This window comes from Lactuca virosa, chromosome 4 (assembly GCF_052849685.1).
Source record: "Lactuca virosa cultivar CGN04683 chromosome 4, Lactuca_virosa_CGN04683_v6, whole genome shotgun sequence".
Lineage (NCBI taxonomy): Eukaryota > Viridiplantae > Streptophyta > Magnoliopsida > Asterales > Asteraceae > Lactuca > Lactuca virosa.
In genome coordinates, this window is record NC_136429.1 from 71364021 (window position 1) to 71388357 (window position 24337).

The window sequence follows — 24337 nt, forward strand, 5'->3', positions numbered from 1 at the left end:
TCATATTGCCAACAATCTTGTATTGAGCCTACGAAGCATGTGGAAATGGACTGTTATTTTGTCCGTGAACGAGTTATGTCCAAAGAAATTTTTCCTCTTTGCATTCATACGACTCACCAGGTGGCCGATTTGTTACAAAAGCTTTAGGGGCACCATGGCTACAATCCTTACTGTGCAAGTTGAGCGTTCGTGACTTACACACTCCAACTTAAGGGGGAGTAAAGAAATCGATGTTATCATATCATAGAAGATTGCTATGATTTGTTTCCTTTTATCTTTTCATGATTTATAGGCTTTTGTTTAGAGTTTAATTTTGATAAGGATTGCTATCATTGTTGTGCACGTTTTTCTGGTGTATATAGATCATTTATCGAATAAAAGTAATCTTTTGAGCGATTAATTTGTTTAGTATTTTGGGTAAATAAATGTATATTGATACCATGTTAATTAGGATAAAAGCCTCGTTACTTGGAGGTTGTGTATGCAATATATTTATATATGAGAAAGTTACATTGGGGTCCCTATAATATACAAAACATATGAAAGTAACGTATGTTATAAACTAACACCAATGATTATATGGCTCTTTTTTTGTTGCATTTCATATTACCGTGTTAATGAATTATAAACTAGATGAGACACGAAAGAGGTGAATCGATCACTTGTGACTACTATCAAGTGATGTGGGTATTACGTTTGGTCTCGATCCATCTGAGGGGAAACTAATTTTGAGTTGAGATGTTACTTTTACCGAGAGGTTTATAGCTGACCAAAGTTCTGTCATGAAGGTGAATCATGCCTCGAAATAGATGGATGATGTTGAGCTTAATTATCCCATTTGTGGGTGATCTCCGACAGAAGAAACATTGTATTTCCATAGTTGTTGGAATTTTCCTCCAGCCAAAACATCTCTCGCGAGACTTGGCCTTGACAAGTTACCTTACGCGTCAAAAAACCAACCATTCCGTATAGCCTTACATAGATACAAGTTCTAGAACATGAGAACATCCAACATAGCATTCATTCCCCTATACTATACCAAAGTGTGACATGGGCTATACCGCTTTTTTCGGTACTTGCTAGTTGCATGAAGTTCAAAAACTTTACCTTCTTCTTTCAAACTTTTACTTGTATCACCACCTGCATCACCAACAACGCCACCACCAACACCATCACCACTGACCAACACCACCTGAACAATTAAAAAGCTAAATGGATAAGTCAAACGCTTAATGGTTACAATTTGCTGGCTAAAAACATTTCAAATACACTTTTAGGCTTCACAAAAAGATATGATGAATTCCATGCTTTTGATACTTTTCTTTTTACATAAAAAAGGTTTCTTTTAGATGTTGAACTATGTACAGTTGTTATTAAATGTGAAAACATACTGTGTCCACCTGTCTTCGCTGTAGCTAGAATCACAAATTGACCATTTTACAAATCACTACTATATGCATTGGGGCTTACAACAATTTCTTTACAAATACAGGCTCCACAAATGCTTTACAAAAATATATGTTCAACAAGGCTTGACAAATCATTTAAGCATATAAGATAATGGCATGTGTCATGCTATGCAATTCTCACCCATATACATACATGGATCTTGCTGTGCTTTTAAAATAACTATACATACTGTCCATTGAAATATTTGAAAATAACTTGTACTCCCCTCCACAGAAAATGGTTAACCGATCCACACACATGCGTTGTCAGTATGTATAGTTATTTTAAAAGCACGGGTAGGAGGGAGAGGGTGGGGTGGGTGATTGGACAATCTGAATTTTTATATTAATATAAAACAATTAATAAAAATACAGGATAACGGGTAAAAGAGTCATTGCATATGAGTTACATGATGAGAGACACAGATAAAAAGTTGAGCGATGGTACGAGTAAAATACGAAAAAACTGAACTTGATCCATAAGCAGAGTCAAACCACAGGGATGATTTATGTATTCTACTCTGAATTCTATCATGTACAATGCAAACTCCTAAGAGAATGCCTTGTCTTCCTTCACTTTAGATGTAAAATTTTGTTTCAGTCTTATATAATTTTAAGACTGATTCTTGTTGCATTAGAAGTATGTACAAAGTGTTAGTAATATATTTATACACAATCAAATTATAATTAATTATGCCTAGTATTTTATGATGTAACTATTGTTGTGTTAACTGAAAATTTTGATTAAAAAAAGACAATTTATGAAAAACAGAGGAAATACCTGTTGCAATAGTTCTCTGTTAATTGGTTCCTTAATCCGGTCTTGGTCTCGGCGGCTGTGTTATCCAAGGCTTGTGTGGAGGTTTCAGTTTCTGAGGTCTGTATCTCAAAAGCACACGACTGAAGAACTGACTCAGATCCAACAATACGCAGATCTTTCAACAAACAAATGCTATGTGGAAGATGACTAATTCCTGTACAGTTTATATCCAACTCTTCTAAACACTCTAAACTTCCAAGTTCCTCAGGCAATTTCTGGACTCGACTACAAAAAGGGAGATAGAAATATCTCAAACATTTCATCTTACAGATGCTGTTTGGAATATCTTCTAAAGATTCACACTCTGTCAGGTTCAGCTCCTCTAAACATTCTAATTGCCCAATATCCTCGGGTATCTTCTCAAGAAGCTGACAAGATTCAAGGTTAAGAAATTGCAGATGTTTTAGCATGCAAATGCTATCTGGAAGACTTCTAATACCTGTAGACAACAAATTTAGCTTCTCCAAACAATCTAACTGGCCAAGATCATTGGGTAACTCTTGAAGAAGCAGACAGGATTTAAGTTTGAGAGATAATAGCTGTTTCAACATACATATGCTATCTGGAAGACGTCTAATACTTGTGGACGACAAACTCAGTTCCTCTAAATGTTCTAACAAACCAAGATTCTCTGGTAACTCTTCAAGATACCGGCAATCTTTAATTTTGAGAGATTTTAGATGTTTCAACATACAAACACTATCCGGAAGACATATGAGGTGTGTAGAGTACAAAGTTAGCTCTTCTAAGCATTTCAACTGGTCAATGTCCTTGGGTACCTCTGGAATACAGCCATCCAATGTAAGGCACCTTATGTGTTGTAAACCACAAATGCTTTCTGAAACATGCTCAAGCTTTGTGCAAGGCTGGAGATCTAGTAAGACACACTCGAGACTAGTTCCATTTGATGAGGATTGTTCTTTAGAATAATCAAATATGAACCGTAGCTTTGGCAGATTGTTGCGGGAGTACCTTGGGAATTCCTCCAAGCACACCACAGACACCAATAAGTCAGGTAAACTAAAAAGCTCAAGTGATTCCAATTGTTTGATAAACGAAAAAGATACAGACGATGAGCACCAAAGTAAATCTAAGTAGACAAGCCTTTTTAGACATCCAGGGGGCACATGAAGTTGTATCAAATCATGACATCCTCTAAGCTCTAACCTCTTAAGATTCGGAGTCATCCCAAAGTCAAAAGTCCTCACGTTTGAACAACTAAGGTCTAGGAACCTGAGCTTCTTAAGAACCTGTTATATGCAAAAAGAACAAAAATTAGACGAGTATTGATATATCAACTAACAAATAGATGAAAAGCATTACAATGAATCAACCATTGTACCTTTCTTTCTCTTCCTTCCCAAAGTTGCACGATTCTGCTATCAGGCAATTGAAGTGCAACAAGATTATTTGCTTGAAATGTTTGGGGTAAAAACCGACCAGGGTAACCATTCCAATTCAATAACTGCAACGAATTCGGAAAGTACTGTTTTTCCTGATCAAACTTCCAGTCACTAGGGAAACAGTCATCGTCACTCCCAGTAAGAAAAATATATCTAAGTTTCTTCAGGTTTCCAAGGCCTTTTATAATAATTTCAGGACTCACTTCGGTCAGCTCCAGCTCCAGTCCAGTACATGTTGACGCTTCAGTACCCTACAATTGAAAAGCAGTCGCCATGAAACTTGTGTCATTGCTAATCAAAAATTGGTTGTTTTAGTAAAGCTGATCCTTACCACATCATCTGTGAATAATTCTTCAATTTCCTCGCGAATCCAGAGTCGGCTATGTTTGTTCGGCTCACGAGGGTGCGACTGCCGAACAATATTCTTGCCCAATTCTTCTATTCTATCATGCATACCCAATCCATTATGTAAAATTGTTATGAGAGATTTTTGCTCAAGAACTCTTAAGCCGTATATACCACGAAATCCACAACTATCAAACGCTCTAATTGCATCATCTTTAGGAAAACCAACCATGAAGCATGCAACATCTAGGAATATTTCCTTGAGATCATCCTCCAGGCCGTCATAGCTTATTTCCAATACCTCTAGAGTTTCCAACGATGGAATTGTTTCTAGTCTTTTTAGTCCATCTATCCATACAACCTCCTCTTCACCACGAAGATGCGAACCCAAAACTTTGATCGTTAAGGGCAGACCAGCAGAATAACGTACTACTTCTGATGACAGCTTTTCAAACCCTTTATCTGGAATATATCTCTTAAATGCATACCTACTAAACAGGCTCATTGCTTCCTCATCCGACAAGAAATCAACATCATGAATCCACTTCGCATTCACTCCATGTGCTAGCAGCACTTTCTTGTCTCTTGTTGTAATGATGATTCTACTTCCGTCCTTAAACCAATCACCAGCAAACGCCTCAAGCTGCTTCGGATTATCCACATCGTCTAGAGCAAGAAGAACCTTTATATAGCGTAGCCTCATTCTCATGATTTTTTCCCCATCTAAAACACTTCCTTTGTGTTCAATGTTCAGGACATCTGAAAGGACTCGTTTTTGCAATGACCGCAAACCCTTCTTTTTTGAAACTTCCCTTACATCATCAACAAAGCAACTACCTTCAAAAAGGGAAGACACTTTATTAAATATAGATCTAGCCAATGTTGTCTTCCCAATGCCTCCCATACCCTTGATCCCTATCATGCGCGCTTTATCGTTCAAACTGATCCCCAAAGACGACTCCAGCTCTTGCATCCGGCGGTCCATGCCTATCAGATTTTCATCATTGCTCAAATGAATGGAACGTAACTTGAGTGAAATCTCTTCAGCAATTTTTTTGATGGCTTCAGTTTCATGCCTGCAGATCAAACAAGATTCATGTGGCTTGATCAAGAATATCCCACACGAATCAATTAGTTTCAGCACTATACCATACAACCATTTGCAAAGTAACAACATACACATATTTCCTGTGTCCAGAATGTTGGAAATAAGAAGATCAATGTATGCGGCTGTGTTTTCAAGTTAAATTGAGAAAATTGTGATTTTTTGCTGTTGTGGAAACATGGGAAAACAGAAGAAAGAAGGGCTTGAAGAGCTGTTGCAAAAAAGGCAAATATTACTCTCAAAAGTGAAGGAAACGGTTACAATGGATTGCAACACAAAGCAAGGAAATAGGTAATACTTAAAAGCCCAAATTGAAGTACAAAAGTACTATCTACAAATCAAAGTCATGCTTGATAAATCAAGGGAGGAATGTATTTCAATTTGTTGATGAGTTTAAGGAGGTTCAATCATCACATACAAGACTCAACTTTGAGTTAAAAATTTACAATATAACAATTGATCATACCATGAAAGAGCCTTCTACATCCCCACAGACCTAGATTACAGATACAAAAATGAAAGAATAATTTTGCAGAGATATGATGAAGGAATTTATACCCATTAGCAATGTTTTTCAGATCCCACCCAACCAGATTGCCTGCACTTTCCAAAGCCTTTTCCCATTTCTCTATGTGTTCGTTGGTCTTATGTTTGCTGATGGCTGTTTTAACTGGCCCACTTCGTTTGCGGATGTCGCTTGGCTCCACATCATAAAAGAGCGGGTAAGCAATCTGCTCATTCTCATCTTGGCACTCCATAATCTTTGTAACCTTCTTCAGGCACCAAGAGGAAGATGCATAGTTTTTGGAGAAGACAATGATAAAGAACTTTGACTCTTCAATAGCTTTGAAGAGCTCATCAATCCGTTTTCCTTTCTTGAGTTCCTCGTTGTCCCTGAAGGTGTGAATACCTTTTTGCTTAAGATAAGCATAAAGATGATCAACAAAGGTCTTACGTGTGTCTTCACCTCTAAAGCTTAAAAACACATGATACTTAAAACTCTTTTGATGGGGTGAAGTTGAAGAGACGCCATTAAAGATCTTCTTGAATCAAATCGTTCTTGAGAGAGATTCTTAAGAAATAATTGCAAAGAAATTAGGGATGCATGTGAACCACACAACCCAATGATCGGCAAGATCTAGTAATTTCAACAAATTGACGACATACATTTCTAAATAATAAAGTCAAGGAAGAAATTTCAAATGCCCTGACAAATAATAATAAATTTAAAAAAAAAAATGTCAACCGGTCAACAAAGCTTTTTGTATTGTCCGCGATTGCAAGTTGCAATGGTTAAATGGCAAAGTCAACCAAACTTTGTATTAATTGTTAGAGTAAATTACATGGTTCGTCCTTGTGGATTAAAAACTATAACGGTTTTAGTCCTCAAGATTCATCTATTACAATTTTTTTCCCTATTTTGTAGTTTCATTGCTCTTTTGGTCCCTTGACCTAACTCTTCTGTTTTGTAACCGTTAAATGAATTTTGATCAATTCACCTATCCATTAAACGAATTTTGATCAATTCACCTATCCATTTTAGGAAACTCCCACAGATCCAACAAATACTCAGACCTTCCACCTGGTAAATGCTCGGGCAAATATGCATTTATTGATGTATATTTTTATATTTAAAGGGGAAATGATACAAATACCTTATAAACTTTCCAAAATTGGTCGATTTAGTCTCTAAAGTTATTTTGTTGTTTTATGGAGACATAAAGTGGATTTTGTCGGGTCTATTAGGTCATTTTAGAATTTCGGAAAGGGTAACCTGTTACCTTTGCAATATAGACATACTTTCTCTCAACCCATGTTGACTTTGAAAAGTCTAAGGTTGACCAGTATGATTTTGAGCTAATCGTTCATGTACCCATTTCTCCATTTTAACATCTTCAAATCAAATTTATTTATCTATTATTGTAATGAGTGTGTATCAAGAGAAAGACGAACAAAGGTTCAACTCCTCGATTCCCTAAATCTCTCTCCAATCGATCACAACCCCCTTCTTTTTTTTGCAGTTTTTTTTTATTATTTTCTGAGTTGCCGGTTGCCAAGGGGAAGAGCAGCAGGCGTTGTTTAATTATGTGAAGATATGATGATAAATGCATGACTCTAAGATGGAGATCGTAAGGCTGATCTGTGGTGATGGAGTCGGTATAGTGAAGATCGATTGAAGGCTTAGTTTGGCTGGATAGTTAAATCCCTCTTTCTTCTTTATATTCCTTCCCCAAGATCTGCCATGAATGACTTTCTTCCTTCTCTCAGATGAAATTTCCTCCCTGTTATCTCATAATTTTCTATTGCAGGTGGGATACATTCCTTCTTTTTTCAGGGTTAGGAAAACCCATCATTGTTTTTTTTCTTCAAACAAAAACTATGTATCGATCTTTTGGTTCAAAAACCAAATAAGGTTCATCCGTTGTTCAATAGTTGTTAAAAATATATGGAGAAAGAATATTGATAAAGATGAAGACGATGAAGATGAAGTTCACAGTACCTAGATGAAATCAAACCCCAATCCTAGATATATTCAAACAAAAACCATATTGTTAACTGTATTTGTTGGGCTTATTGTGTTGTGTCAAATGTATATAGTATAGGCTTAGTTTGACGAGATGGGCCTGTCTATTCTCGTGTTTAGCCCTTATTTGTCTAGCCTATTTATTGCATGCATGTATCTATTAGGGTTTATCAATTGTATTGCCCTACCTAGCTTTCACAGAGAAGTTCTCGCTGAACTCTTCTAGAACTTTGTTAATCTAAGCATTCGACATATCTTTGATCATTGTTTTTGTTATTTGATTCACTCTACTATTTTAGAATCTATCGATCTAAGTCTTTTTGTTTCAACAATTGGTATTAGAGCAGGAGATAGTGTAAATCATACGCTACTCTTCTGTCGAATTCTGTTAGGGTTTTGCGTTTTTGTTGAATCTGTTCTTGTCGTCTTCACCGTTTCTATCGATTGTAGACGTCAGATCTGATTCCTAGTCTTTACCATAAATTCGAGTTTTGTTTTACACATCTGATTCTATAAAAGTTTTTGCGAATCTCAACATAATGCAGCACGAAGATCCTCATACTCTTTCTTTCAATCTCTCTAGTAGTATCGGATCTACTACTAGGATCCCAATTCTCTTCCCATATGATTATAAAGTATGGGCCTTGCACTTCGAAGACTATCTTCTCGGCATTAAAGAACATGGCACCACGATATGGCACGCCATAACAAAGGAGACGTATTCTCACACGGCTACCAGAAAGGTTATAAAGACTCAAGTTGACTACAATGCACTTCTTATTGAACATACAGGAATTGCTCAGGATGAGAAAGACAAGCTGCTAAGTAACATCAAGTCAATGAGAATAATAAGGTTTGCTCTTCCTCCAGATACCTTTCTTCTGGTGAGTGCATGTGATACGAAGAAGGAGATATGGGATATGTTAAAGGAGCTTTATTTAAGTGACGCAGATCTGGAACACTCTGTACAAAATTTACTTTTGTCAGAGTTTGGAGCCTTTTTTTCAAAAGCCTAATGAAAAACTGGATCATACATTTAATCGTTTTAATCATCTGTTAAGCAAGATGTTGAAACACAATCTCAGGCATGAAGTAATATAGCAGAAAGTCACGTTTATGAATGGATTGAGATTGGAATGGAAAGCAGTTGTGTCTGCAGTGAAAGCACACAAACAGTTCAAGAGCTACTCCTTAGCAAAGCTTGTGGGAATTCTAGGATCCCACGAGGATGAAGTGACGAAAGATGTGAAGCTCGTCTCTAGCATGGGTTCGTTGGCCTTGACTGCGAAGGGCAAAAATGTAGCTGAAGAAGATTCTGAATCTGACTTTTCGGATTGTGATCTTACGAAAGAAGAATATGTTCTGTTAGTATCTAATCCCAAAAAGTTTGTTAAAAAGAATTTTGGACATTTCAAGAACAGGAATAGGCTGGGAAGCTACAGTTCAGACAAGCCAAATGATGAGAGCTTCAAGAACACTCAAAAGGATGAAGAAAAACAAGAAAAGAAGCTGCTGGGAGATTCTGGCTATGATTGCAATTACTGTCATGGCAATAATCATTTTGCCAAAGAGTGTATGTTGAGTAGAATGAATGAAAAGAATGAGACTGAGAAGGATGAAGAAGATAGAGGATCTAAGGAAGAAGAGTGATGAGAATGCAAAGCATGCTTTGATTGTGTAGGAAGGTAGTGACAAAGATGGACGTGTTGAAGTATGGTCCACATATTCAGAAGACGAGGAGGTTCGGAAACCCACACATGGTGGGTATTATGTTTCAAACTCTGAAGTACATGAGTATGAAGGGAGATTTCTAATGGTTCAGAGTGGGGTCTCGGAAAAGAGGGGCTATACGACTAATGGCGGCCAGGCCTCTATTAATTGTTTTGTTGTGACGCCTGTTTCTGAACAGGTGAAAGAATACGAGAAGGTCATCGACAAGGTACACTCTATACTTAAATCTCTTAATATTCCTGCTACTCGTTACGAACCTAAATTAGATGATTTAAATTATATTGTCTCTAATTTTAGTGATAGTTTAAAGAAAACGCGTCTAAGTAATTCTAACCTAAATGATCAAATCAGCAGGGTAACGAATAAAATTGAAGAAAGAAGATTATGGATAGAGAAGATGGAATTAGAGCTTACTTGTAACACCCCGTTTATTTATTAAATAAATAAATAAATTGATGAGTGTATAGTAGCCCTAAAATAAATAATTATATAGCAAGGTGTCGGTCTTGAGGAGTTAATTGATACTAATTTAGAAGTTGGGGGCTGAAAGTGTAAGTTTCAGACTTATTTTGTAAGTATATATGAAGGCAAGGACTAAATGGAAACTTCTGGGACTTCATTTGAAGAGATTTTGGGGCTAAGGGGCTATTTGGTAAGTTTTAGACCTAAAATGAAATGAAATTATGGAATCAGGGGCAAAAGGGTAACTATTGGATTAAAGTTGAAAAGATTTTAGTGAAGGAGGGGCTGAACTCGAATAATATGAAAGAAGTTTGAAGGGTACGGGTGAACCCGTCACCCTAGCGTGCAGCCTTCATATTTAATCAAATGCAAACCCTAACCCTACTATGAAGCATCACCCGCGTCCACCTTATTTCCCCACCCCAGCGTCGTCGTTCCCTTCGTTGAGTCACCACCGCCACTACTTTTCTTCCGGCGACGACCAGCTCTGCAAGGGAAGTCTCCGAGACCAGAGCACCTGTCGTATCCGTTCCATCACGCTTTGTTGAAGACGTCGTCGCCATGCGACCTCGCTGTGATGCTGGTGCTCTCCGGCAGCCGCCTGTCGTCTTGAGGCTGTCGTGTGGGCTGCGGTTTAAGTCACCACCAATGAATGACGGTATTGTTCGTGGCTCGCGAGGTGGTTTCGCCTAAGGGGGAAGGTTCATTCGAGAAGGGGTTGTGAAGAACCACCATGGCGGCCGGCCATGGTGGTTGTCGTCATCAACACCACCGGAGACGCTGTTGTTGCCGCTAGCACTTCCGTTTCCGGCGCTGTCTCGCAGTTGTTTCACCGGGAGCTGCTGCCAAACGTCGTCGCCACCGCATGTCATCGGGGAGGGAGGACTGTGTTCGAGTTTTGCAACCGGCTGTGAGTGTGTATTATGTATGTGTGCTTGTAATGCTGCGTGTGGTGTGTGTTGGTCTAGTTGGAAAATCAAGAACAGCCACTGCCACCACCGTGAGGTGGTGGCTGCCACCATGTGCCACCGCCGGCCACCACTAGGGTGGCTGTGTGTGTGTGTGTGTTTATGTTAGTTAGTGTGTGTGTGTTATTTTTGGATTAAAGCATTGTAATTTTAACTATCAAAAGAATAATGAAAAGAAACTCAAAACCACCACCGTAAGGTGGTGGCCGCCGCCACGAGCCGCCGTGAGCCTCCGTTGACCACCACTACCCGAGGTAGTAGTGGGTGGTGCCCCACTAGCAAAACCCTAATTGACCTAATGAAACCCTAATGGGCTTAAAGATTCAGTTTTAGGCCTATTGGGCTATGATTGGATGGGAAACCCTAATTAGGGTTTAGAAAACCCTAATATTGCCTTGGACTTATTGGGACCCACATTTGGGCCATTGGAATTGGACTATGTATTAAGCCCGATTACACGATATGATGTATCTAGTAGAGTACTGGACTTAATGGATTAAGTCCTTAACGGGTTAAGTGAGAAACACTTAACCTTAATTGTCATTTCATGTGAAACCCTAATTTCACTTGGGCCTTAAGTTGGGCCTTTACAATGGGCTTTGGTGATTGGGCCAATAATGGGCCATTCAAGAACAATCATATGGACTAGAATAATTTAATGGGATTAAGGGTAAGGCCCATGTAAGGGGTTTGGGCCCAATTTGGAAAATTGGGCAATAGATGGGGCATTGTTTGGGCCTTGATGAGTATGAGATATTGGACGATCAGAATGTCAAGTATTGGACCAAGAATAAATGGTTGGGCCTTAAGGCAAGACCATGTAGAGACTTGGGCCCAATTTGGAAAATTGGGCCATGGTTGGGCCTTGTTCATTATTGGACTTTTAGGCCTTTGGGATTGGGCCTTAGGCTTGAATCAAGCTAAGATAGGGGTAAAGCTATCTTTTACCCCAAGCATGGACTTATGAGTATATGTGATGGAACCCAATTATTAATTGGGTGTTATTTTGATGTTGACAGATTCGGGAATCTGTCGTCCAGCAGCTAGGGTTTTGTCAGCAGGACTTCAGCAGTGTGAGGTGAGTTTTCCTCTAGTAGGAACGGGTCTAAGGCACCAATTTCGGCCCGTTTATGTAGTTTCAGTATGCCGGGGTAAGCCCGATGCAGTTTATATGTTTCCGGACTTCGGTCCGATGCCGGGGCGATCCCGAGAAGTAGTTATGTATGCTTGATGTCTTTATGATTCATGCATGTTTATGTTATGTGTTATATGTTCCGGACTCCGGTCCAATGTCGGGCAAGCCCGATGCAGTATATGTGATTATGTTATATGTTTATGTTTATGTTATGTTCAGCTTATTCCGGATTTCGGTCCGATGTCGGGCGGGGCCCGATGCAGTGGGCGGGGCCCAAGTTATTCCGAACTTCGGTCTGATGTCGGGCGGGGCCCGATGCAGTGGGCGGGGCCTAATTATGCCAGACTTCGGTCTGATGCCGGGCGGGGCCCGATGCAGTGGGCAAGGCCTAGTATGTGTTGTATGTGTTATTGTATGGTATGTGGTAGTTTGGGGGAGCTCACTAAGCTTCGTGCTTACAGTTTCCAGTTTTGGTTTCTGGTACTTCCGGTAGTAAGGGGAAGAGCTCGGGGTGATCGTTTGGCACACACCACAGTATTTCAGCGTGGGATTGTTTGGGACTCTGATATTTTATCATTTGTTTTTAATACAGTATTTTATATGATATTTTGAGACACATGACACTTGGTTTCTTATTGATTATGGATGATTATGGTTTTTATAATATTTTTCAAATGAAATTTTTGGGTCGTATTTTTGGGATGTTTCAAGTTGGTATCAGAGCCTTGGTTTGAGGGATTCAGACATATCTTCGGGTGTGACTGAACTCAAACTAAGGGAATGGTATAAAGATTTTCAAAAATAGTTTTTGAAAAAGCAAATGAATTTTGAAAAAGAAAGAGTTTTGAAAAGAGAAAAGGGTGTGGTGCATGCAATCAGCTGAGCTCAAGTAAGTACTCCCAAATTATCCATACAAGTTTATGTTATGATATGTTTATCAGCTTTATGAGAACAACATGCTAGATTAGGACTAAGGATCTAGGAAGGATGCCTTATGTGCCTGTTATATGTGTATCAGCTTTATGAACTGCATGCTAGTACAGATTAGTCAGTACGATAGCCAGAGTAGTATATGCTTGATTATGTGTACTCAATGCCCGAATGCTGCTTGCTTTGTGCTTTTAGGAGTTCTAGCTATCTTTTACTAACTAGTAAACGAATATGTTAAGTTACATATTGCAAGGACTAAATAATTTAAGAAGGTTAGGTTTAGCCTTATTTCGCAGCTCTCGTTTGAGTCTAACCGTTGTATGGTAGAACCTCTCAATCGAAGAATTATCTAGTCTGAGTGATATGTAATAGTATTCACGAGCTAGTTAAGGGAAGATAGCAGGGATTTCTTATGCAGCTGATGGTAGAGAGTGGGATGGTGATTACCCTAGGGCAAGCCTAGGATGAGAGTAGCAGAAAGTAGTAGCAGTAGAAGGGACTTGGTGGAGTCGAGGCAGTTCTTGAGGAAAGTACGGATAGATGTGGAAGGTAGTATGGGCCCGTACTATTGAAAGCAGAGGATCCGTACTCGAATCAAGGAAGGATGAGATGAATCCAGGAAACTTGTAGTGTGTGAGATCCCTCGAGTTATGATGAGTATTGTGATGTTAGTGATGGTATATTACCGAGTATAGTGACGCTACATGGTAGACCAGATGGCAGTTCTGGTGCCGGCGAGGCATCAGGCTCGGACTCTGGAGCCGGGCAGCTTGATGGTCAGATGAGGGAGTTCATTCCATCTAAGAGTATGCGCAGTATCATTGACCAGACTCTTGCGATCTTCAGTATGATCAACGAGGGCATTCTAGAGATTTGTGATGAGAGGAAGAGTTCATTCTGTACTGAGATAGCAGCCATGATAGGGATGCGTACGCTGATGATTTGGGAGTTCAGAGCTTGAGAAGCTCCATATTATCATGGGGGTAGGAACCCCATTGCTAGCAGCAGGTGATTGGCAGATGTCGCCAATATTTTCGTACCAGCCGTAGTCTCGAAAGGGGACAAGGACCGACTTGCTTCCTGCCTCCTGAAGGACAGGGCACGTGATTGATGGAAAGAGGTTGGTAGAAGGTTGATTGATGATGCAGTTGATGCTATGTCATGGGATGACTTTTAGACCAGATTATGGGCAGAGGGTTCCCAAGCGATTGAGGCGCAACAGTTGGCGCAAGAGTTGTTAGATCTCCACCAGACGACTGAGACTGTGGCAGATATCACTGCCAAGTCTCGGGAAAGAGCTTATATGGTACCACAGTATGCAACAGATGAGGAAATGAAGAAGGTAAGGTATCAGAACATATTATAGAATGATAACAGGGAGATCGTGAGTATCTCGGGGTGCAAGACCCTGAATGATATAACTTCTAGAGCCTGAGAACGGGGTATGGACTTGGAGCACATTGGTAAGAGGGAATCAGATCAGTTGCTTATGTTGAGGAGTCTTGGGAGGAGACCTTAGATTTCGGATCAGCTTTTGAGGGACCAGCAGGGTTAGATTTAGTACAGCACGTGCGGGAAACTGCATGATGGAGTCTTTCGTTCCAAGGGTTTGAGTAAGTGTAACCCTGGGTTATCCTCTGTTTGTGTCTGAATTATATTTTCAAGAGATGTCATATGCCAATTGCCTACTGAGAAGTATTAGCAAATAGTGAAAGATCATTCCCTAATTGCAGGATTGGGAGAGTACAACGTCATCTTGGTTTATTCCAAGACTGAGGAGCAGCACGAGGAGCGCCTTAGAGAGGTGCTAGAGACTCTGAGGAGGGAGAGACTTTTTGCAAAGTTCTCCAAACGTGAGTTCTGGTTGTGCGAGGTGCAATTTCTTTGGTACCTTGTCAACTGTAACGCCCCGTTCCTGGTACCCAATTCTTTAATTATTCAAGTATTTATTTTGAGCTACTCGACGAGTTGGTAGCCCTAACTCGTCGAGTAGATGCCTTATAGTTGCGGGATTTAAAAAGTCTACTCGGCGAATCCATGCATGGACTCGACGAGTAGGTCTGCCAGGAAGAAACCCTATTCTCAGGGTTTTGCACCCTATTTAAACATCTTAAACCCCCTTGATGGGTGTCCCTTACCAGCCTCCTTGCCTCCAGAAAACCCTAGTTCGTTTGTGAGCCTTTCTCTTGAGTTTTGAGTGTGTTTTGTGCATTTGAAGGTGGTTGCAAGAGCTTTGAGCTAGCAAGCTTGGGGAAAGAGAGCTAGATCTAGGAACACACTTATATTTGGCAACTTTCTGAGGTAAAAAGTTCTTATCTTGATGAGCTATAGCTTAGATCTCCTTGCATGTGGATTCTTGGGTCCTTTTGATCCTTTTGATTAGGAAAAACTATTCTCTTGGATTGTTTGCAAGACATTTCCCCTTTTCTGTATCTTGGGGCCTCTAGAGCCATAAAAAGGGTCTTGAACCTGTTTTCATCCAAGTCATGACCATGTCCATGAAATTAGATTGCTATAACTTGAGTTTGGGTTCTTTTTAGGTGCACAAAACCATCAAGTCTCCAACTTTATAGAAATGGACCTTAGGAACAACCTAGATCTGTAATTTGGAGCTGTAGAAATGTGAAACCAGCTAACTGATGGGTTTTGAGCATTCTAACACTTCCTAAGTGTACATGCAACCCTAATACATGGGGAACATTTTTAACTTGAATGAAAGATAGAATAACTTACCTTGTTGTTGATTATGATCCTTGAAACCTTTTGAGCCTAGCACCCCAAGTGTGATGCCTCAAATGCTTCACACAACACCAAATGCAAAGGAGTAAACTTTGAGAGAATCTTACACTTGCAAAATTGGCTCTAGCCCTCTTGTTTCTTAGTCTAGCCAATTTTGGTGGAGAATGGGTTTCTTATATTGTGTTGACACATCTAGGGTTACACCATGTAAACCCTAATGTGTCATGACTCTTCATTTCCATGACCCATGGGTTTGTAACTCCCATGGAGCATCCATGGAGCATCCTATGGGTGGAACCCAACTTGATAATACATGGAGCCTCTTAGCCCACTATATAAGATATGGAAGATTTACATAATCTACCCATATATTTAATTAGTTATCTTTTGATCACTTAATTAATTTTAAATTAATTCTTGATCAAACTAATTAAATAATATTATTAATATATTAGAACTTATAATATATTAATAAACCATAAGTGTTATTTCTCTCATTTTAGTTTATCCAATTGCATGGTGCCATGCAACCCAAATGGACCATGTCGGGTCGGGTCAAGTACATACCAAAAATAGTTATGGACTTAGACACCTTATCCAACAGTCTCCCACTTGGATAAGTCTAATAACTATAACTGCAATACTTCAGGAACCGATCGGCAATCGTAGCTCTTTCAAGGTCTCTCGGAACTGAGAAGATGATGATACACCATTTAAGATAAGTGATCATATAATCCTCTGTTCTAGATATCAGCCGGACAAATACATGGAACAATGTCTTACTTATTGTCCAGCAGTTTGTTTCCCGATTTCTGATTTGTTTGACAAAGAACTTAATTGAACACATCAACTTAGTTCTGACCGGGCCCGGTACATAGGTCAAAACAAAATCATCGAGGGGCCCAGATATCAGCTTCTAATCCAAGAAGGAACAGATAAACTTCGACTCATATGTTTGTTCTACCATTCATTGAATTATACACAAGAGCACGTTTTATAACATCGAGTTACCAATGCGTTAACGTACAATCAATGCATAACCAACTCATAAGTAACAAATCATAACTCTAGGTTTGAAGACTTATATGATATTACCGTCTCACGATCACTCGAGATAAATTCCATGAAGTGATTCCAGTGAGCGTGGGTTGAGTCCAATGCTCAGAACTTATGAGCACTCATGAGTGTTGTAGCCGTGTCCAACAACTTAGACCTCTGCAACCAATCATGACAGTCTTGATTCATACCTACTTCCGACATATGACCGACTGTGGAGGTTCGAATAATATGATATACCAAACATAATTATTCTGGAAGTCAAAACATGCAAAAGAAATATAGTAAACGATCGACAAGAGATAGCAACACTTTACTCATAAATAAAACACCTTTTATTCATCATCTAATGTCAATTACACTTTACAAATTTCAAGGTTATCTAACTACTAAATCTAATATCATCCTTCAGCCCTATGCTCCGAGCATGCTGGAGATGCTTAACCCGAGTCAGTCCCTTCGTGAGGGGATCTGCTGGATTCTCATCCGCTGATACCCTCTTTGCCACGAGGAGTCCTTCTTCTATTCGATGTCTGATGAAATGGTATTTTCTGTCGATGTGTCTGGATCTCCCGTGATCCCTTGGTTCCTTGGCTAAGGCAACTGCACTTTCACTATCACAGAAAATTTTCATTGGATCTTTAATAGCTGGTACAACTCCAAGGTCTCCAATAAAGTTCTTCAGCCATATCGCCTCCTTTGCTGCCTCGCTAGCTGTTATATACTTTGATTCGCAAGTTGAATCAGCCACTGTCTCTTGCTTGGAACTCTTCCAAGAAATTGCTCCTCCATTTAAGGTAAAGACCCAGCCTGACTGAGAGCGGAAATTATCCCTATCAGTATGAAAGCTAGCATCACTATACCCTACAACTCTCAAGTCTTCACTCCCACCAAGGGTAAGGACCCAGTCCTTAGTCCTCCATAGGTACTTGAGGATATTCTTTACCGCAGTCCAGTGTGCATTGCCAGGGTTCCCCTGATACCTGCTAACCATGCTCAAAGAAAAGGCTACATCAGGTCGAGTACACGTCATAGCATACATGATCGATCCTACAACCGAAGCATAAGGTATTCGACTCATTTCTGCTATCTCAGCCTCACTACTAGGGCTTTGTGTCTTACTCAATCTGGCGTTACTCTGGATGGTTAACTCTCCTTTCTTGGAGTCCTGCATGCCGAATCTCTTCAGCACCTTATCCAAGTAGGTACTCTTACTAAGTCCAATTAGTCTTTTACTCCGGTCTCTCAAGATCCTTATCCCTAGAATATAGGCAGCTTCTCCTAGGTCCTTCATAGAGAAACACTTCCCAAGCCAGGACTTAACTTCCTGCAGAGTTGGGATGTCATTTCCTATGAGTAGTATGTCATCCACATACAATACCAAAAAGCTAACTATACTCCCACTAGCCTTGACATATACACAAGATTCATCTTCACTCCTAGAAAAGCCAAATTCTTTGACTTTTTCATCAAAGCAAAGATTCCATCTGCGAGGTGCTTGCTTTAACCCATAAATGGATTTCTCAAGCTTACACACTCTATTAGGGTACTCTGTGTTGACAAAACCCTCTGGCTGACTCATGTAAACATCCTCAGCCAACTTTCCATTAAGGAAAGCGGTTTTGACATCCATTTGCCATATTTCATAGTCATGAAATGCGGCTATGGCTAACAGAACCCTAATAGATTTAATCTTGGCCACTGGAGAAAAGGTCTCATCATAATCAACTCCCGGAGTTTGTGAGAAACCCTTTGCAACCAGTCGTGCCTTATAAGTGTGTACATTACCATCCATGTCGGTCTTCTTCTTGAAGATCCATTTACACCCTACAGTCTTACGACCTGGTACATTCTCAACCAAGTTCCAAACTTGATTGTCATACATGGACTGTATCTCGCTGTCCATTGCCTCTTTCCACTTGGCTGACTCAGGGCCTGCCATGGCTTCCGCGTAACTGTTAGGTTCATCCAGACCTATCAGTGTCTCATCACTGATAAGTGTATCACCTTCCGCAGTAATATGGAATCCATAGTAATGCTCAGGTGCATTCCTAACCCTTGTGGAACGCCTCAGAGGTACAGACTTGTCAATTGGCTCAACAGGAGTTTCCTCCTCAAGTTGAGTGCTAGGGTTTGAAGTTCCTTCACCACTTGACTCTTGAATTTCTTCAAGGTCAACTTGCCTCCCACTGTCTCCTTGGCTTATGAACTCTCTCTCTCGAAAGAAAGCCCTCCTAGCTACAAAGACCACATTCTCACTAGGTCTGTAGAAGAGGTAACCAAAGGATTTCTGTGGGTAGCCGATGAAAATACACCTCTCACTTCGAGGTTCGAGCTTATCATGAGTCTCGCGTCTCACGAAAGCCTCGCAACCCCAAATCTTAATGTGGTCTAGTTTGGGTACTTTACCAGTCCACATCTCATGAGGAGTTTTGGCAACTTTCTTTGTGGGAACTAGATTAAGGATATGAGCGGCAGTCTCTAAGGCATACCCCCAAAATAAGATTGGTAGCGAAGCTCGACTCATCATGGAACGAACCATATCCAACAAGGTTCGATTACGCCTCTCAGCTACACCATTCAACTGTGGTGTCCTGGGAGGTGTCAATTGTGAGACAATCCCACATTCCCTAAGATAGTCGAGGAACTCTGAACTAAGATACTCACCACCTCGATCGGATCGAAGCATCTTAATGTTCTTGCCTAATTGATTCTCGACTTCCTGTTTAAACTCTTTAAACCTCTCAAAAGTCTCTGACTTATGCTTGATTAAGTAGACATATCCATATCTACTGTAATCATCAGTAAAAGTCAAATAATAACGATTAGCATCCCTTGTGGCATGTTTGAAGGGCCCACACACATCCGTGTGTATAAGATCCAACAAACCTTCACCCCTCTCACAAGAACCTGTGAAGGGTGACTTTGTCATTTTTCCAAATAAGCATGATTCGCAACTATCATCTGACTTTAGGTCAAATGACTCCAATACTCCATCCTTTTGGAGTTGGCCTATGCGTTTCTTGCTTATATGTCCAAGACGACAATGCCATAATGATGCTTTATCCAAGTTATTATCATTAACAGAATCAATACGCAATACATTATTTCCTAAGTTATCAACCACAGATACAGTTTCATACACACCATCACAAGGTAATGCTTTAAAATAAAGAACATTATTAAAGAAAGCATTAATCGAACCAACTTCATTATCAAATGAAAAGGTGAAACCTTGTTTATATAATGCATGAAAGGAAATAATATTTCTTGCCATTTCTGGCAAATAACAACATTTATTCGAATCTAAACTAAACCCACTACTTAGCGATAAAGTATAAACTCCAATCTTGGTGACAGGTAAAGCTTTCCTATTCCCCATGATTAAGTTTATTCTTCCATGCTCCACATTCTCACTTCTTCTTAGTCCCTGCAAATCAGAACAGATATGAATACCACAACGGGTATCAAGGACCCAAGAGTTAGAATGGGGTGAGTTATTAGATAAGATAGTGTAAATACCTGCATGGTTAGGTTTAACTTTCCCATCCTTCACATCTTGCTGGTACTTTGGGCAGTTCCGCTTCCAATGTGACTTTTCATGGCAATAGAAGCATTCAGCCTCTTTAGGGTCAGAAGAAGGAGTGACAAAACCTTTCTTGGTTCCACTTGAAGAAGAGTCATCAAGGGTCCTAGCCTTGGTACCCTTCGAAGAGCTCTTCCTCTTCTTCCCTCTACCTTTCCCGATTGCCAAAACCGGGGCGGAGTTTGGAGTAGGAGTGTTAACAACTGACTTACCCTTAAGACCTGTTTCTGCGGTCTTGAGGAGTCCCTGAAGTTTGCTGAGTGTGACCTCTTCCTTATTCATGTGATATGTCATGCGGAATTGATCATAGCACGATGGTAAGGAGTACAAAATGATATCTATTGCAAGCTCCTCAGGGAAGTTCACATTAAGCTTCAGCAACCGATCCACATACCTTTGCATTTTCTGCATGTGGCTCGTGACGGATTCCCCGTCCTTCATCATGGTTGTTATGATAGAGCATATGATTTCATACCTCTCTTGTCGTGCACTTTGATGGTATCTTTCCATCAGATCTTGGTGCATTTCAAAAGGGTAGAAGTCCTCATAGGACTTTTGGAGTTCCGCTGTCATGGTGGCCAACATGATGCATGCCACTTTTGTAGCATCCCTTTCATGTGCCCGGAAGTCAGCGATCTCCTGGGGAGTTGCAGTGGTCTCATCAATCTCCTTAAGCTCCTTGTCAAGGACATATTCTTTGTCCTCGTAGCGGGTAATCATCCTGATGTTTCTCATCCATTCATTGAAGTTGGATCCATCAAAAGTGACTTTCCCACACAAGTTCATAAGGGTAAAGGAGCCATTAGGATTAGAGCCAGAAGCAGCATTGTTTGAAGACATCTGAAAGAAGAGGACAAGATTAGTTTAGATATTAAGAGAGTCCTTAATAAAACACCCAAATGTAATATTAAGGCTAGGATCCAATCACAATATATTATAACTTAGAAGAGGTATGTCGTAATCCAAGCTATAACATATTTGAAAGGTAGGTGAATGACGATTCACCAATTTCCACCATGAAAAACGAAATATAAATATTAGGTTTTTAATTGGTTCTTAGAAATTCCTAGATTCTTTTGAGATTCAATGAATTTTTCAAAGGCATGTTTCAATCTCGAGTGTGCCCTCCAAGTTTTGTGACTGGGATACCGAGGATCACAAAACGAGGTGTGAAGTAACCATGCAAATCACTTGGTACCCTCAAGGTTTATCACTCAATCGATGTGCCGGTAAACCACACACGCTCCACCGATGCTATGGTAAACCTTAAGTCACCCTTTACCTACCTTGTTAAGTCCAAGTTAGTGTGCCGGTTAACCACACACGCTCCACCAACGACTTAAACAAAGTGTAAAGTGTAATTTCATGGATTAGCACCTTATTCACATTTTCCTAAAGTAACTAAGATTGGGAATTTAATAAAAGCATTTAGTTACTTTATAATATTCATCATACTTTTAATGAGAATTTATAAGTCTTTGTCTTACCCGTTCGGCTAACGACCCTCCACCGATCAAGGAAGCGGTGGGTGAGAGTGGACACCCATTAAGTTGCCATTTTATAGGCAACAACCTTATACCCCCCTTATAGACCGGCTTCGTGAATGAGGCGTACTAGCGGTAAGACGACTTGACGTTATACATATATATATTAGTAACTTATAATATTATAAAGTATAAGGGTTGAATTTTAACTTTTAAAATTCTAAGGGTTGGAACTAAAGTTTTGATCAAGACTTTACATGTTCCAAAACTTGAGGGCAAGTTTTGTAAACTTCCAAAACTTTTCATTTCTTATAACTTATGAATTAATTGAGTAATAAAAATGAAGACTCTTCATTTTTATAACTCTTGTGTTCTTTTAATGGCTTTAATAAAAGTGAGACTTTTGGTTTTCCATAACTTGAGGACAAGTTATGGACTCCATTAAAACACATTATGATCATGAATTAAACTACCATGAAGGTTACAAACAATTCCTATGATCATCTAATCTTCATAAGTTCAAGAACATGAATATGAACACTTTCAAGAATCAAAAATTACACTTAAAAAAAACTTGTAATTTTAATAATTGCCATTGTAAATGGATTAGCATAAACATTACACCATCTAAAACAAGCTTTAAAACATCAAAACAGTTTAGGGTAATGTTTCTAGTCCATTTCCAGCAACAAATGTGCAAACTTTCATACGAGCAGAAAACAGAAAAACGATTTTTTTTCAAGCTGTTTGCACACAAAAAAAAAACAACAAACAAACCTGGCTCTGATACCACTGATGGGTTTTGAGCATTCTAACACTTCCTAAGTGTACATGCAACCCTAATAACCTTGGATCTATGTTTGTCTAATAATCATGCAAAGTTGAATTCCAAGGTTATATTCCTATCTAGCATACATGGGGAACATTTTTAACTTGAATGAAAGATAGAATAACTTACCTTGTTGTTGATTATGATCCTTGAAACCTTGTGAGCCTAGCACCCCAAGTGTGATGCCTCAAATGCTTCACACAACACCAAATGCAAAGGAGTAAACTTTGAGAGAATCTTACACTTGCAAAATCGGCTCTAGCCCTCTTGTTTCTTAGTCTAGCCAATTTTGGTGGAGAATGGGTTTCTTATATAGTGTTGACACATCTAGGGTTACACCATGTAAACCCTAATGTGTCATGACTCTTCATTTCCATGACCCATGGGTTTGTAACTCCCATGGAGCATCCATGGAGCATCCTATGGGTGGAACCCAACTTGATAATACATGGAGCCTCTTAGCCCACTATATAAGATATGGAAGATTTACATAATCTACCCATATATTTAATTAGTTATCTTTTGATCACTTAATTAATTTTAAATTAATTCTTGATCAAACTAATTAAATAATATTATTAATATATTAGAACTTATAATATATTAATAAACCATAAGTGTTATTTCTCTCATTTTAGTTTATCCAATTGCATGGTGCCATGCAACCCAAATGGACCATGCCGGGTCGGGTCAAGTACATACCATAAATAGTTATGGACTTAGACAACTTATCCAACACTAACTAGGTTAGTTCTACATGGGACTCGACGTGTTCATAGGGGAACTCGGCGAGTCCGATGAAGAAACCCCACTGACATTCATAGGACACAGCGAGTTGATTAAGGAACTCGGCGAGTCGAGTCGCGATTGCTAGGGTTCTGAGTTCTAGGACTCAGCGAGTCACATGGCTGACTCAGCGAGTTTGGTCAACCTGGAAGGTTGACTTTGACCAGCATGTTGACTTTGACCAGGGGCAAAATGGTCATTTTACCCTAAGAATAGTTATCTGTTTTTGATTAAGTGTCCTTATTAAATTTATAGTCGGAGAGTCGCCGGAGTGTCGCCGGAGCAGCAGACAGAGATTCCTCACCCAAAGTTTCAGCAGTCAGTCAGTCGAGGTGAGTTTTCCTCCACTAGGAACGGGTCTAAGGCACCAATGCCGGTCTGTTTATGTAGTTACAGTATGTCGGGGTGATCCCGAGAAGTAGTTATGTATGCTTGATGTCTTTTTGATTCATGCATGTTTATGTTATGTGTTATATGTTCCGGACTCCGGTCCGATGTCGGGCAAGCCCGATGCAGTATATGTGAATATGTTATATGTTTGTGTTATGTTCAGTTTATTCCGGACTTCGGTCCGATGCCGGGCGGGGCCCGATGCAGTGGGCAAGGCCCAGTATGTGTTATATGTGTTACTACATGGTATGTGGTAGTTTCGGGGAGCTCACTAAGCTTCGTGCTTACAGTTTTCAGTTTTGGTTTCAGGTACTTTCGGTAGCAAAGGGAAGAGCTCAGGGTGATCGCATGGCACACACCAGAGTATTCAACCTGGGATTGTTTGAGACTCTGATATTTTATCATATGTTTTGTTACAGCATTTGAGATGATATTTTGTTATACATGATACACGTTTTTCCTTTATGATCTATGGTTTATTATGATTTTCAAAAAGAAATTTTTAGTCTGTATTTTTGGGATGTTTCAAGTTGGTATCAGAGCCTTGGTTTGAGGGATTCGGGTATACATTCGGGTGTGACTGAACTCAATCTAAG

General features: G+C 39.7%; 1 protein-coding gene across 1 annotated transcript; it reads right to left on the minus strand.

The window, feature by feature from the left end:
* Positions 1-499: 499 nt before the first annotated feature.
* LOC145105370 (disease resistance protein Roq1-like) lies at positions 500-6170 on the minus strand. Its single transcript, XM_079042488.1, has 5 exons — positions 5680-6170; positions 4003-5092; positions 3611-3922; positions 2230-3518; positions 500-1192 (listed from the first exon to the last, which is right to left on the minus strand). The coding sequence occupies exons 1-5, from the start codon at positions 5877-5879 to the stop codon at positions 1117-1119; spliced, it is 2967 nt and encodes a 988-aa protein (XP_078898614.1). The 5' UTR covers positions 5880-6170; the 3' UTR covers positions 500-1116.
* Positions 6171-24337: the final 18167 nt, after the last annotated feature.

Bases quoted from the DNA above. Each gene is read 5' to 3' on its own strand.
- LOC145105370 (XM_079042488.1), bottom strand. From the start codon at position 5,879: ATGGAGTGCCAAGATGAGAATGAGCAGATTGCTTACCCGCTCTTTTAT. The intron at 5,093-5,679 runs GTATAAATTCCT...TTTGATCTGCAG, and splicing joins CTGAAAAACATTGCTAATGG to GCATGAAACTGAAGCCATCA. The intron at 1,193-2,229 runs GTATTTCCTCTG...TTAATTGTTCAG, and splicing joins ACAGAGAACTATTGCAACAG to GTGGTGTTGGTCAGTGGTGA.